The 15,521-nt window shown below is 38.2% G+C and overlaps 1 protein-coding gene across 4 annotated transcripts in view; it reads left to right on the top strand.

Moving 5' to 3' along the window:
- Window positions 1-660: 660 nt before the first annotated feature.
- Window positions 661-15,521, top strand: part of epoa (erythropoietin a) — a 25,495-nt gene continuing 10,634 nt past the window's right edge. Inside the window, exons 1-5 of one of the 4 annotated variants that reach the window (XM_062065376.1) lie at window positions 661-795; window positions 14,608-14,738; window positions 14,826-14,912; window positions 14,983-15,147; window positions 15,272-15,521. The exon at window positions 15,272-15,521 is cut by the window's right edge and continues 870 nt beyond it. In XM_062065376.1, coding sequence (XP_061921360.1) covers window positions 783-795; window positions 14,608-14,738; window positions 14,826-14,912; window positions 14,983-15,147; window positions 15,272-15,451 — 576 coding nt within the window. In that variant the 5' untranslated portion in view covers window positions 661-782 and the 3' untranslated portion in view covers window positions 15,452-15,521. Of the gene's footprint in view, window positions 796-997; window positions 1,231-1,690; window positions 1,955-14,607; window positions 14,739-14,825; window positions 14,913-14,982; window positions 15,148-15,271 lie in introns of those variants that run through there. The other 3 variants (XM_062065377.1, XM_062065375.1, XM_062065378.1) reach the window with 3 other exon arrangements.

Below are 15,521 nucleotides of genomic sequence, written 5' to 3'. Positions count from 1 at the left end.
ATGTGTTTAATCCATTGGACATAATTTTGGTTTGGAATGTGAGTTACGTAACATAATATATCACGAAAGCTCCTTCAAAGTATTCTTTAGAAGCTTTTGTTGCGTAATCTAAAACGGTATATGTAACACAATACAAAACAATCTATAAAACTAGCAGACAACGTTTTGGTTTGAACGACTCAAGTTATGTCACTAAAGTTGCCCAATCAAGATATGTTCTTTACAGTGCTTGAAAATATCAGTGTGAACAGAAGTAAAAGTGTGCACCAAGTATGTTTGATCAATTGTTGGTACTGAAAGTCAAGTGTTATCAGCCTGAAGCACAGTCAGGTGCAATTTGGGTTGCATCCAATCAGCTCTCCAGACATTAATAGGCAGGAAGCTCTTCTTTTGACATTTTCCATTAGGATTTCCCCTCCATCATTAGAAAATACAAAACCCCTACGCAAAGTCTGTCATCTGCACAAACAATCTATGGGAAGACCAAACAGCTTTTTGGCGAGCCACTATTTACCTTTTGGGGCCCCAATCTTTATAAACAACCCTTTACTGGGATAACAATGAGAGAACTTTCAGTCAGGGGGGATTGTTACCAGTCAGACAATGCACTGTTATCCTGGTGGTCATCATTAATTAAAAAATAAAGAAAAGAAAAAAAAAAATCAAAGAGGATCAGTTCCTAGAAACACCTACCGGATAAGTGGCGTGGGTCCTCAAAAAGAGCCGCGTTTCCAATTAACGGGCCAAGGCGCACGGATGGTGAGAGCAATGCAGACACCGCCATGGACTTTCCCGGTGAGTGAAGCCACCTCCCGCCCCCTTTCACACACTAGCTAGTGCAGGGGTCGGCAACCCGCGGCTCTAGAGCCGCATGCGGCTCTTTAGTGCCGCCCTAGTGGCTCTCTGAAGCTTTTTAAAAAATGTATGAAAAATGGAAAAAGATGAGGGGGAAAAAAATACATTTTTTGTTTTAATATGGTTTCTGTAGGAGGACAAACATGACATAAACCTCCCTAATTGTTATAAAGCACACTGTTTATATTAAACATGCTTCACTGATTCGAGTATTTGGCGAGCGCCGTTTTGTCCTACTAATTTTGGCGGTCCTTGAACTCACCTTAGTTTGTGTCCATGTATAACTTTCTCCGACTTTCTAGGACGTGTTTTATGCCACTTCTTTTTCTGTCTCATTTTGTCCACCACCCTTTTAACGTGCGTGAATGCACAAAGGTGAGTTTTGTTGATGTTATTGACTTGTGTGGAGTGCTAATCAGACATATTTGGTCACTGCATGACTGCAAGCTAATCGATGCTAACATGCTATTTAGGCTAGCTATATGTACATATTGCATCATTATGCCTCGTTTGTAGCTATATTTGAGCTCATTTAGTTCCCTTTAAGTCATGTCAATTCAATGTATATCTCATGACACACTATCTGTATGTAATATGGCTTTTAATTTGTTGCGGCTCCAGACAGATTTGTTTTTGTATTTTTGCTCCAATATGGCTCTTTCAACATTTTGGGTTGCCGACCCCTGAGCTAGTGGATTCAAAAGCTTGACGCACATGGCTCGCAGGCATGCATGCGCCACATCGGGTGCGTAAAATAGACGTGCGCGTCCTCGCTCAGGCCAACCAGTTCGCGCCTTGGAGGGTGGGTGGGGGGGCTGAGATAAAAAAGCTTTGGCCAAAGCTCTGCAGTGATGCACACGCAGCCTGGCCTGGGAGGGAGGGGGTCTCGTTCTCTTCGTGATTCCACATAGACTCACTTCCACGCAGGTCGAGTGCGCCACGGAGGTTTTTTTTTTTTTTTAATGTATTTTTTATTATTATTATTTTTTTATTCCTCTTTCTTTTTTTGGGGGGGCGCTCGCTTCATTGATGCGCATTTGCTGGCATGCTGTTTAAGGATGAGGCAGCCGTGTGCGAATGTTGCAGAACACCGGTAGAGGTAAGAGACTTTGTCACGTCCTCAACCGACCATCCAGCATTCGCGCGCAAATACTGCATGTTGACATTATCGCTGGCACCAAAATAAAAAAAATAAAAAAAACAAATTTCTAGTCCAATCCACGCAGATGTATAGTATTTTTTGCACTTAAAGATAGCTACACGTGTGCTCGCGTTATAATGCACAGTTAGTGCAGGTCAAGGGTGGATTGGACAAATAGCCACAGGCTTTGTACGTGAATATTGACATGATTGGACTTGTTCAACAGTCCTGTTGTATGCTGGACTTTAGAGAGGAAAGTAAAAGGGACAAGAGTAGATGCTTTTAAACTGTATGCACTATTGTTTGTGATGGTGCCAAACAGCAGCGAATGAAATGCTTGACATTTTGAACTCTTTTGCTATTGCCAAGCTGCATGCCTGCAAAGGGTCATGTTCAAGTAGAACAAAGATTACAGGTATTAAAAGATTGGTTAAAGATTTAATTCATGTGGAGTGCAAATTATGGAAGATTTTGGGGATATCTTAGTTTTTTTGGCCTCTCAAAGTGTGTCTCAAGGGGCTCATTTTACTAGATATTAAACTATGATGTTAAGCTTAGCTGGCTTAGCATATATTGACCTACTGAATTGACTTTGATGGTAATCATTTGTCTGCATGCGGCCAGTGTGCGTGAATGAATTGGTGAATCAACCATCACATTTTAGTTTGAATGCTACTTGGCACTGATCAGGAAGTCACTGTGTGCACCTTTTAAAGCTGTGTCACTATAGAGCAGGGGTAGGGAACATCTGGCTCTCAGATAAATCTTATCTGACATTGCTTAACACGATAAGTAATGAATAATTCCGCTGGTAATCATAGTGTTAAAAATAACATTCAAAATATAAAACATTCTCATGCATTTTAATCTATCCATCCATCCATTTTCTACCGCTTGTCCCTTTCCATCCATCTGTTTTCTACCGCACCTGTTCAAGAAGTCGCATTATTGGTAAGAAGAATTGTATTTATTATTGGTTAGTTTCAGAAAAACAATGTTATTAAAAAGAATAAGAGACTTATTATACTCTAAAAATGTTGGTCTTACTTAAAAATGCACGCATTTAGTTGTATTCCGTGTTAACAAATATTATATGGCTCTCACGGAAATGCGTTTTAAGATATTTGGCTTTCATGGCTCTCTGAGCCAATAAGGTTCCCGACCCCTGCTATACCTGTAGAGAGTCGTATGTCTGTTGTCGTTTTTGATTAAGTTAACACTACAACAACTCATGTTGACACAAACACCCCCTCGGTTGTCACTTTTTGTGTCAACAAAAGCGGTCGTCCATGTTTGATGAAGCGGCCATTTTTTAGTAAGAAGAAGAAAACTGTGGACTGGGACTTGTTGAGTTGGTCGACATAGACTTCTTAGCATATCTATGGGATTGGTTTTAGCCTTTTCACAACATATTAAACATCAACGTGACACCTCACATCCTATGATTTGTATTAAAGATTATCGAGCTAATGCGGGCCATAGGAAAGAGAAGAGGTCTAAGTCCCCAAGGAGAAGTGAAATCAGAGTTATACTGTATGAAAATGATCCATTATTATATGGTATGCCAAATAATTATTTATTTATGTGCAATTAATGGTATTTGATTCATGTTTTATTTTGCCTTGTTCAAACACAGTGTTACTGTTCAACCTGTGTGTAATGTTGCAGTGGCTAAAAAATATTAAATATACTTGTTAAATAAAACTGCTGCCTTGTTTTGAATGAATACTTAGGCCTACCACGCTACTGTAATTTAATGTTGGTCATTCTGGTGGTACTTGGAGAGCCAAGTGTTTTCTGAGGTTGTATTTGGTTAAAAAAAAAAAAAACATTTTAAAACAACTGCATAATAGAACAAGACAGGCATGCAATCTGTACAAATTTTCCCCTAAAAAAACCCAACCGAGTCTGACAAGGAGGTTATGTGATTTAAGTGTGTAGTGACAATATTCCTGCTACTTCAACAACCGTACATGATCCTAATAAGTATTTTCTATCCATTTGGACTGGTCTAGTTGGTGGTAGTGCTCTGTGAATGTTGCCATGCTTGCAAAGTGAAAGGAATTAGAGCCTAATGCTTCAAAACAGATCTAAAACTGGGATCCCTTCAAAAAGGCATTGACCATTCAAACTGCACTGTCAACAATAAGGACGCAGCAGCAAGTCCCTCAAGCCCTTCAAGAATTGTCTTATTTTTTAATTGGGGGAAATATCACATGTTCAACATGTCTGAAAAGGAGAAGGAAGAAGCGCACCTTGTTTATGTGTCAGCAATTCCTGATATAAATGTGTCTAAATGTTATTTGACTGCATCTCGATGCTCTGAGGGTGTAATTGTTGAGCAATCCAACTGGAGTGTGACACTGCAGACTGGGGAGTCAATGGCAAGCGTGAGCATTGTGACACAGTGGTCACGTACTCCGGGGTCAGCAGAGGTTATCCTCAGGATTCTAGCGAGGGCGCCAGGAAGTGACGTCACACCCGCGTCATCGGAGAGCTGCAATATGGTGTAGGTCAGGAGGCATTCTCCTTTTTTACAGGGATGCCCTTGAAATAGCTTTGCTTCATTCGTGTGCTTTGGACAGAAGCGTGAGCATCCCAACACATGACGGGTCCAAAGCGTTGCCACCCGAGGATCGCCCAGCTCCGATTAAAAATAGACCTGTTAACCTGTTCAACTTTTAAAGTTAGGGCACCGTTTCTGGCGTTAGCAAATTCTAACGCCGCGGTGGGAACGCAGCTCGACATTCTCGTGTCTGTACAAAGGTCAGAGTTAATCCTCACCTGTGTTTAAAGAAGGGGAGTTGTTTGTACACCATCTTAAAGAGGTCTTCCACTCATTTTAATCAACCACTGGATCTATCAAGGGTTGGAATAGAGCCCCAAGCAAGACGTCTTGTACAAATATCCTCCACCAACTTTGGGAACAAAAAAGGGAAGGGTCCCTTTATGTTTCCAGCACACAAAGCAAGGTCCATAAAGGCATGCTTGGATGAGTTTGGTGTGGAAGTACAACATCAGTGATCACTGGCTGCAAAACACTGGAAAATGTTGGAAAAAGTATTCCCAGAAGATCTCATTCATTTTTACTTGCTGATGGAAACGTTTGAGTTTGAGTTTGAGTTTATTTCGAACATGCAAGCTTACAACATGATACATCACAATTTCCAGTTTCTCTTTTCAACATGTTCGAAAAGGAGTAGGAAGAAGCAGAGCTTATTAAATCCTACCCCTTTTCTTTACATAACAGTTGCAAAACTTTTTGTTCACTTCCTGTTCACAATTTTTTCACAATAAACTCCATAAGTAATCACAATAAAAATAAATAAATAAATAATAGTAAGAATTTAATAATAATAATTGGTGAAGTAAGTCATATTACATATGATGAGATAAGTAAGATTACTTTAAGAATTAATGAATGGATGGATGAAAGAAATTGAGAATGTTTGTCATGGTTCTTCTTCTTTGTACTTTGTAAACACTTTAAGTTTGAAAAGTTTCTTGAAGTGTATCATATTAGTACATTGTTTGATTGCTTTGCTTAATCCATTCCATAATTTAATTCCACATATTGATATACTGAAGGTCTTAAGTGTTGTACGTGCAAACAAATGTTTTAAATTACGTTTTTGTCTAAGATTATATTTCTCCTCTTTTTTTGAGAAGAATTGTTGTATATTCTTGGGTAGCAGGTTATAGTTTGCTTTGTGCATAATTTTAGCTGTTTGCAAATTCACTATGTCGTGGAATTTCAGTATTTTTGATTCAATAAATAAAGGGTTTGTATGTTCTCTATATCCAACATTATGTATTATTCTAACTGATATTTTTTGTAACACCGTTAATGAATGAAGTGCACTTTTGTAATTATTTCCCCATATTTCTACACAGTAGCTCAGATATGGTAACACTAGTGAGCAGTAGAGAATATGAAGGGATTTTTGGTCTAGAACATGTTTTGCTTTATTCATTATTGACGTGTTTCTTGCTACTTTATGTTGTATATTTTTACGTGAGATTTCCAGTTCAATTTATCATCAATCATTATACCTAGAAATTTGGTTTCATTTACTCTTTCAATTTCTATTCCGTCTATTTGTATTTGTGTTTGACTTTCTCTTCTACTGTTACCAAATAGCATTATTTTAGTTTTACTAAGATTCAATGATAGTCTGTTTTTGTCAAACCATCTTTTTAATTTGTTAATTTCTTCTGTTATTATTTGTATTATCTCCTGTGTGTTCTCTCCTGAACAAAACGCTGTTGTATCATCCGCAAATAATACTAACTTTAAATCTTTTGTAACTTTACAAATGTCATTTATATAGAGATTGAATAATTTAGGTCCTAGTATTGATCCCTGAGGTACACCACAGGATATATTTAGCGTTGTAGACGTGTGTTCGCCTAGCTTCACGTATTGTTTCCTGTTCGTTAGATAACTTCTTATCCAGTTTAAGACTAACCCTCTGATGCCATATCGTTCTAGTTTTTTGATTAAAATATTGTGATTAATTGTGTCAAATGCTTTAGTTAGATCCATAAAAACCGCTGCCGCACATTTTTTACTATCTATTGCATTGGTAATTTCTTCTTTAATTTCAATTAAAGCCATTGAAGTTGAAACATTAGCTCTGTATCCATATTGGTTCTCTTCAAGTATTTTATTTTTATTTATGAAACTTTCTAATCTGTTATTGAACAGTTTTTCAATGATTTTAGAAAATTGTGGAAGTAGAGAAACAGGTCTATAAATTGTAAATTTATGTTTGTCTCCAGTCTTATAAATTGGTGCAACTTTAGCTATTTTCATTTTGTTTGGAAATGTACCTGTTTGAAATGATAGGTTACTAATATACATTAATGGTCCTGAGATCTCTTCAATAACCTTTTTCATCGTTTCCATATCAATTCCGTTACAATCAGTTGAAGTCTTAGATTTACATTTTTTCGCATTTTTTTGGAAAACTTTCAGCATATCAATATGTGAAGCAATACCTACTCAGTGGCCTAGTGGTTAGAGTGCCCGCCCTGAGATCGGTAGGTTGTGAGTTCAAACCCCGGCCGAGTCATACCAAAGACTATAAAAATGGGACCCATTACCTCCCTGCTTGGCACTCAGCATCAAGGGTTGAGATTTGGGGGTTAAATCACCAAAAATGATTCCCAGGCGCGGCCACCGCAGCTGCTCATTGCTCCCCTCATCTCCCAGGGGGTGAACAAGGGGATGGGTCAAATGCATAGGACAAAATTCACCACACCTAGTGTGTGTGTGCGTGACAACCATTGGTACTTCAACTTTAACTTAAAATGATACATTGGAAACTCAAGCAATGTTCTAAATATGATATAAGACAGTTTAAGAAAAAGGTCATATGGTTTTTACTGTGTTTGTAATTGGAATTTGTTATGGAACAATTGGTACGGTATAAAGGCGGACTTAGTTCCTACGTGGAACCTGGACAGGAAGTGCAAGTGCACATAGTTACAGTCTACTCCGTGAACTAATTCAGTGCAGTGCAGCTCTTGGCTAGTGCAGACCTTGGCAAATTAAGGACCGGGGACCGCATGCGGCCCGTTAATCTTTTCAATCTAGCCCGCCGGACATTCCCAAATATTTTTTTTAGATCTTTAAGATTGAAACTGTTGCTGCTATTATGATGTGCAGTGATGTTTTCAAATGACCGTAAGTCTTGAAATATACAAAGTATTTCAATGGTTGGAATCTGCGCTTTTGCATGATATACTAGTTACTTTGTTAATCTAAGTCACAGCAGCTCAGACAAGGCACCAAGCAGTGTGGGTGGGGTGCGTTTGAGTGTTACCAGAGCGGCCAGCCTGAAATGCCGGTGTCAGGGACAACCGCGGAAGGAGATTTATACAACAAAGTTCTAAAGCTTAGTGATATATCAGATGTATCAGATTTTAGGTGGGTGTTCATATTTCGCTGTGTTTGTTGCATTTTTGTTGCTCACTTGATTGTAAAATATGTCGATCGAGAGTGGGTGTGACGTTCATATGTTGTCAATATTCAGTGTTTTATCGTTCAAAGTTAATATTGTAAATCCCACATTCTTTATTTTCATGTACATTCTGGGTGTCTCATTCAGTAAACAAATTTAAAATTATATTCAGTGTTTTAAGGCGGTCTGTCATAACGTTTTTAGCATTCAATCAGACATTATTGTGAGGTTTTGTATTAATGTTCCTAAAAATCAGATATACCGGCCCCCAGAGAAATGCCAACAGTAACATTTTTGGGAACATTTGGCCTTCCAGGTGAAATATAGGAAGTTAAGTTGCACTATATAGACAATATACAATATTAACAATATAAAGTTGGCCTGTGACAGAGATTAAAATTATGTCGCGATAATTCATGTTGACACATTCTAGCCATGTGACGAACACATTGTGAAAGCAACACGATGATGAATGCATTTTGCTTTTCATTTACTGAAAATAAAATTATCATTCACATCGATCAAACTGTTACTTGTGCACTTTCATAAAGATAAGCGTTGTAAACTGTTATATATCATATAAGATAAGGGGTTCTTCAATCCGATATGGATCTCGGTCTCATATCAGCAACAAAAAAAACCCAGCATCGGATTATTTTGGCTTGCATCTAAAATCTCCCACATAAGCACTGATACAAGCAGCCTACGGTGCTATTGCTTGTGTCGTTTGATCTTATTTTGTATTTTAATCAAGTCATTTACAAAAGGTAACTAGGAGCTTGGCAGCTACACAAAGGGTAAGCCCATAATAGCACACAAGCCAGAAATACGCAATCAGAGTCATTATTGAACAATACTACAGTCTGAAACACAACATTCGTCAATATAAACAAGTATCAAATGCAAAGGCAGAAGCGTATCAGAAAGTATCCAGTAACAGACGTGTCCGCATCATTAAATTTACTGTTTCATGAGCTTAACTTAATTAATAATTGTGGCCACTAGGTGTTGCCAAAAAACAATTACCACTCAGTTCAACTTGAAGATAGCATAAGTTAATTCCAGACGGTTAATAATAAATAGTTTAATGTTTTTCCCTCCTCCCATTGCTCTCTGTTTGACTAATTTCACTTGATAAAACATTTTAAAAGTATGTATGATTGGAGCTGATATCATATCTGATCAATATCGGTATCGTCAAATAGTCAAGACTGCAATATCAGTATCGGATGTGAAAAAGATGTATTGGGACACCCCTTTATAAGATGATACACTTATTTTTTAACTTTTACTCGGTTTTTAATTTGAAATTGTATTTAAAAATTAACTGCTAGCATTTTGTGGTTGACATTTTTTAAATAAATTAAAGCAGTGAAATGAAAAGCTAAGCATGGCGTACCGTTACACCCCTGCTATAAAACCATAGTGTCTGATATCATTCATCCCAATGTATCCCAAATTGATTCATTTATCATAATTTACTAAGTCATTATTTATAATATATTTTTTATTGAAACATTCACAATGGAATATGTCTGTCAGTAATTACTCCTGTACATATTCCATCGTTATTTGTTGAGCTTTCTATGCATTATTACATTCCACATTATTTTCTTTCTCTATTAAAACATGAAGATATGTGAACCACAAGAAGTGAACAGACTATCAGTAATTGCTGAGAAGGGGTATGATTGAATAAGATATGCTTCTTTGTACTCCTTTTCAGGCAATGGTGTCAAATGCTAACATATCATGTTCCTAAGCATGTTGGAAATAAACTGATTGTATGAAATGTGCCCAAGTATTTGTGCTATATGCAGAATTTAAAGGCAAAGAATAGGGAGTTATCTCAAGTCCTATATCACAGTGTTTTTCAACCACTGTGTACCGTGAGATATTGTCTGGTGTGCCGTGGGAGATTGTGTAATTTCACCTAATTGGGTTAAAAATATTTTTGGCAAACCAGTCATTTTTTAATCCGCAAATGTGCCGTTGTTGAGTGTCTGTACTGCCGAGAGATCAGCAGAGTAACCGTGTAATACTCTTCCATATCAGTAGGTGTCAGCAGGTAGCTAATTGCTTTGTAGATGTCGGGAACATGGTTTGTCGTGATCACAATATGCAGACGACAGCGGGAGGCAGTGTGTAGGTAAAAAGGTATCGAATGCTTAAACCAAAAATAAACAAAAGACGAGTGACGCTAAGAAAAGTCATTGAAGCTTAGGGATGGCTATGCAGAACTAAACTAAAACTGAACTAGCTGCAAAGTAAACAAAAACAGAATGCTGGACGACAGCAAAGACTTACAGCGTGTGTAGCAGACGGCGTCCACAAAGTACATCCATACATGACATGACAATTAACAACAAAATAGGAGCGCAAGACAAAGAACTAAAACACTACACACAGGAAAATACCAAAAACCTCCAAATAAGTCCCGGCATGATTTGACAGGTCGTGACAGTACACCTACTTTGAGACAAGAGCTATAGTAATGCATGGTTGGTTATGGTTTAAATTCATAACCAACAATTGCAAAAACGACTTTTTGCTGTCAATATCGGTCAATTTTTAATGTTTTCTGCTGGTGGTGTGCCTCCGGATTTTGTCAGTGAAAAAAATGTGCCTTGGCTCAGTAAAGGTTGGACAACACTGCTGTACCAGAGGCTCAAAGTGAATCTGCAAGTGTCTCTGAATGACCTCATCTGATGATCATTTGTATCAACCCAGCCTGCGTCACACTGGGGCTGCTGTGAAAGAGTGCATTCAGCACGGCGTGCACAAGGGTGAGGCTGCATGCCCACATGACAACGCAACAGTCGACCTGCTCTCATTTGCCAAGCACACCCTGTGAACCCGCCTTGTATGAACACAATTACATGAGTCCGTGCACCATCGCCGTGTTCATTTACCCTCCTTATAAAAGGGTGGCGAGTCCCGCAAAGAGCAAAAAGCCTGCAATGTGCAGTCGTCTCCATGCTATGTGTAGCAGAGCCAAGAATTTGGGGTGTATTTTGCGATATTGAGTCGGGGTTAGCATGTAGCGTTTGCTTGAACTCTACCACACGATCAGCAGTCGGGTGACTGCAAAAGTATTTTGAATAGCTGGAATTTTAAAGCTTGCTCATGGCCATCTGCACCATTTAGTACATGCATTGATGAGCACAAAATTGTACCACAGTGGGTCTAATTCTTGGATTTCGTCATCTCTATGCATGCTTTATTTACTGAAAAATAAGGGAACAAAACTAAAGTAGACTAGAATGGATAAGTCTAACTTGGTTCTTTCTGTAAACTATTATGGAGATGTTTTTGAGTAATCCTGACAACTAACATGTGATTTCAGCTATTTGAGGTGAAAACTAAATCATGAGTAATGCTTTTCTGAGTAATGTCCTACATCCGGGCTATTCAACAAATTAAACCAACATTTTTGCAGAGCGCTTCTATCATATAAAGGATCTTTGTCAAGCATCCTGAGAAACACCATTCCCGTCATGGTGAGGATCTTAGTGAAGTCTTTCTAAAGGGTATAGCTCGGTTGGTAGAGTGGCTGTGCCAGCAACTTGAGGGTTCCAGGTCCGATCCCCGCTTCTGCCTATCTAGTCACTGCTGTTGTGTCCTTGGGCAAGACACTTTACCCACCTGCTCCCAGTGCCACCCACACTGGTTTAAAAATGTTACTTATATATTGGGTTTTCACAATGTAAATCGCTTTGAGTCACTAGAGAAAAGCGCAATATAAATATAAAAAAATATCTAAATATGTGGGCTCATTTATGAATACGTCATACCATGCATAGTTATTGTGACTAAAGCTATCATTATTATCATGGTGTTGTTGAATGTAGGGCTGCAGCTCTCCATTATTTTTGTAATCTTATCGATTGTTTTGTTTGAATGATCGAGTAATTGAATAAAACACACTTTATAGCTTAAATGCATATTTTCAGGAAAAATAGTTTAAATAAACAAAGATTTTTCTGTATGCCCTAATCATCATTGTTTTTTCTAATAAATGCAAATCATAAATGTTGAAATTGTACTTTTTTACATTAGGGATGTAACAATTAATCGATTTACATTCGTAAGATTCAACTACTTCGATCTGTGCTCCGCAAGTTGGCTTTCCGGAAAATCGATCCAACATTGTTTTAAAAGGAGAATTTTATCGATACTAGAAAATGGAAAACACTGGGTTTAAGAACAGCAGACTTTACACTATATGCAGTTTAGCACTTTTATTGATGAGGACCTTGAACGTTACTCAAGTCTGTCTGCCCGTCTGTGGCCATCAATCATTAAAACAAAAATGGCAGATACAAGAAAGATCACAACAAATGTAAACACCGCATGGCAATATCATTAAGCCACAACATAACAACTTTCCGCTACAGCTTGATTGCAAAAGCAATAACAAATAAAAAGGCCACAACACAATAATACAAAGCCACAAAACAACTTTAAGCCACAAAGGACACGACGGAAGTGACAGCAGCGCAAGTTGCACTGATGGACCAGGGGTGGCTGAGGCGGAAGGTTGAAAACGTTGTAATGAATATAGTATATTAGTATTATGGAAAAAGTGGAAAAAAAAGTATGATGACTGAAAAAGTGGTCACATTTCACTTACTTTTCCAACTTTGTTCATTACACTGTTTTCAACTTTCCGTCTCAGGAAGTCGGTCCGTCGCCGAAACTTGTTCTTTGTCACTTCCATTCTGTCATTATGATGTTGTGTTTTGGCTTCATGTTGTTCAGTTAAGTTGGATGGCCTTTGTCTTTGTTGTGACTTTTGCAATCGTGCTACAGCTGAAAGTTGTTGTGTTGGGACTTCATGTTGTTGTGTTGTGGCGTTTGCATTTGTTCGGACATTTCGTAGCTTTTTACTAAAATGAGAGTCAAACCACTGCTCATTTAACCTGAAAGTATTTGGTTGCACTTAATTTCTCAGGTAAACAGGTTCTCACTCAAACTAAAGAGATGTTGGTTGCACTTTATTTTTTATATTAATATTGTATTAGTTTATGTTGGAAAAAAGTAAAAGTGGCAGGTAAATCTACTTATGAAATGTTGGCTACTGTACTTGTATTGAAAATTTCTTGAACATTGAAAATGTGAGCAGAAAGTGATTCCTTTTGTTAATTCAACCTAAAGTGTTCGTTGCACTTTATTTGAATACGATGTAAATGCATTGGCCATTAATTGTTGTTGACTTTCTTGTGTGTAGCCATTATTAATTTATACCTAATGCCCTTACAAGAAATAACACAAATATAGGAAACTTCACCTGCAGTGTCTAGTATCCAGTATTTATTTCACAATCACACTGGTTGAATTGTTATGCTAAAACTTTACTGAATCGAATTCAACTCACTGAATCGTTTCGGATCGTATTGTCCTAAATAAATTAATATCGTCCCTGAAGCGTATTGACAACAGAATTGAATCGTTGTTAAAACAAATTGTGACAATTTTTCATTAATAAAAATTCTAAACAAAACAAAAACAGATTCCCCAGATAACAGAACCCATACATCACCACTCTCATGTGCACTATATTGCAGCAGCTGTGTGGAAACTATATCCACATATTTAAAGTTCCGGGCACTCCTTGCGGTCTGGATTTTATCAATATTTATTAGTTACACCCATTAAATGATTAATTGAAGCAACGGAATATAAATCAAAGCTTTTTTAAAATCCAATTAATCGATTAATCGTTGCAGCCCGAACTGAATGTACTAAAACAGTACAACTTTTGACACATTTTTATATTTAAAATGTTGCTGTGTCTTGTATTCATGTAAACATTTACGCTAGCGAGGAAATATTTTAAGCAATATCACAGTGAGATTACTCAGTATGGTAATCGATCATTTCAATTTTGAAACTATATTGTCGGAAATTTTACCGCGGTTCATCATTAGAGTGAACCCTCTTTTATTGCTGTTAATTGGTTCCAGATGTGACCGTGGTATATGATTTTCCACAAAGTAGGAATTATTAGCAATAAATCAAATATTTTCATACATTGCGCATGAAAATAATATATATATGTATGTTTTTTTTTACATCATGAGAGCCCTCTAGACATGAAATAACACCCACATGTTCAACTTTACACTGTCTGAGGCGGAGCCAATCAGAGGCCTTGATACTGAACAGTACACTCTGAGTGGTTTGGTCTCATCCAGTGACAAATACTACTGTAGTATTGGTATTTTTTATTTCATTTAGCCATTTGTAAATTCTCAATATTGTCCAAAGATACTTAGAATAAGTTTTAAAAAATAGAAATAAAGACAAAACAAATCTGCGATAGAGTGAAGACGCAGGCTTAGTGGAAAAGGACGACTGTATACCAGTAATCGTTACGACCCTATACTCGTAACAGTTGAGTTCACTAGCCCTAATCTACTTTAAACGAGAGTAGTTTTATTAGGGATGTGTACCAAATAACATCCCCTTGATTTAAAACAAGAAGAGTCATAGAAAATGGATAGAGGGATAAATACCCGTATCCTAAAAATGCCTCTCATCCAAGCAAGTTCATCAGTTCATGCTCAAAGACTAGATAGGACAGCTCTAGTCTTAAAAAGTCATGAAAATGTTAACGTGTATTGCTTTGATGCTGCCTGCCAGGACTACTTGCCTTGCTGTTGATGTTGTTGGAGTGGACTCGCCCAAGCCTCCTGTCCCCACTGAGGCCCATCTGTGACCTGAGGGTCCTCAACCATTTCATCAAGGAAGCCCAAGACGCAGAGGTCGCAATGGTGAGTCCTCAGTGATGGGCGAATGCTATATGGACATTCCCATTAAACTCTGCGAGGTACGGTTCCTCCCTCCACTTGTCTCCTCAGAAGTCATGCCGAGATGGATGTAGCCTGTCCCAGTCCATCGCCGTTCCCCAGACCACAGTAGACTTTGATATCTGGGAAATGAAAAATGTAAGAATGCACACTTTTGGATAGGACTTGTGGCTTACATACTGTATACGTGATGTGCTTTGTTTGCCAGGCCATGGAGAAATCCCAGGAGGTCCAGTGTGGCTTATGGCTCCTCCAGCAAGCCCTCAACTTGCTGCGCAGCTCGGTCACCAACGTGGCGCTGCATGGACACATTGACAATTCGCTGAGGAACGTGCTCAGCATCAACGCCGTACTGCACAGTCTCAACATCCCGGTGAGTTAGGACACAAATGGAAAGTAGGAGACTGGGAAGCAAAAAAAGAACTTGCGGACAAATGACTTAATGACGCCGATTCTTACGATTTCATCACAACCAAACGCTGATGTTTTTATTCAAGGACCCACACAGCTCTGACTGTATAGCGTCTCACTATCCCCTTCCCTGTCCCTCGCTAGCCAGGGCGGTTTGGCTCTCCTGCCCTGGTTCGACTTGGTTTGCGCTTCCCAACTCAGTGAGTTTTTCCAGTGGTGCCGATTGTAAATGTTTTTATTACGTGCATGAATGTACTGTCATGTAACTTAAAAAGTAAAGTTAAAAGGTATTTTTTACTAATTTCTATTAAAGGGGACCTATTATGCAAAACCAAC

This window comes from Entelurus aequoreus, linkage group LG12 (assembly GCF_033978785.1).
Source record: "Entelurus aequoreus isolate RoL-2023_Sb linkage group LG12, RoL_Eaeq_v1.1, whole genome shotgun sequence".
Lineage (NCBI taxonomy): Eukaryota > Metazoa > Chordata > Actinopteri > Syngnathiformes > Syngnathidae > Entelurus > Entelurus aequoreus.
The sequence above is the reverse complement of the archived record's forward strand: the minus strand, read 5'-3'. Positions and strand labels throughout refer to the sequence as shown.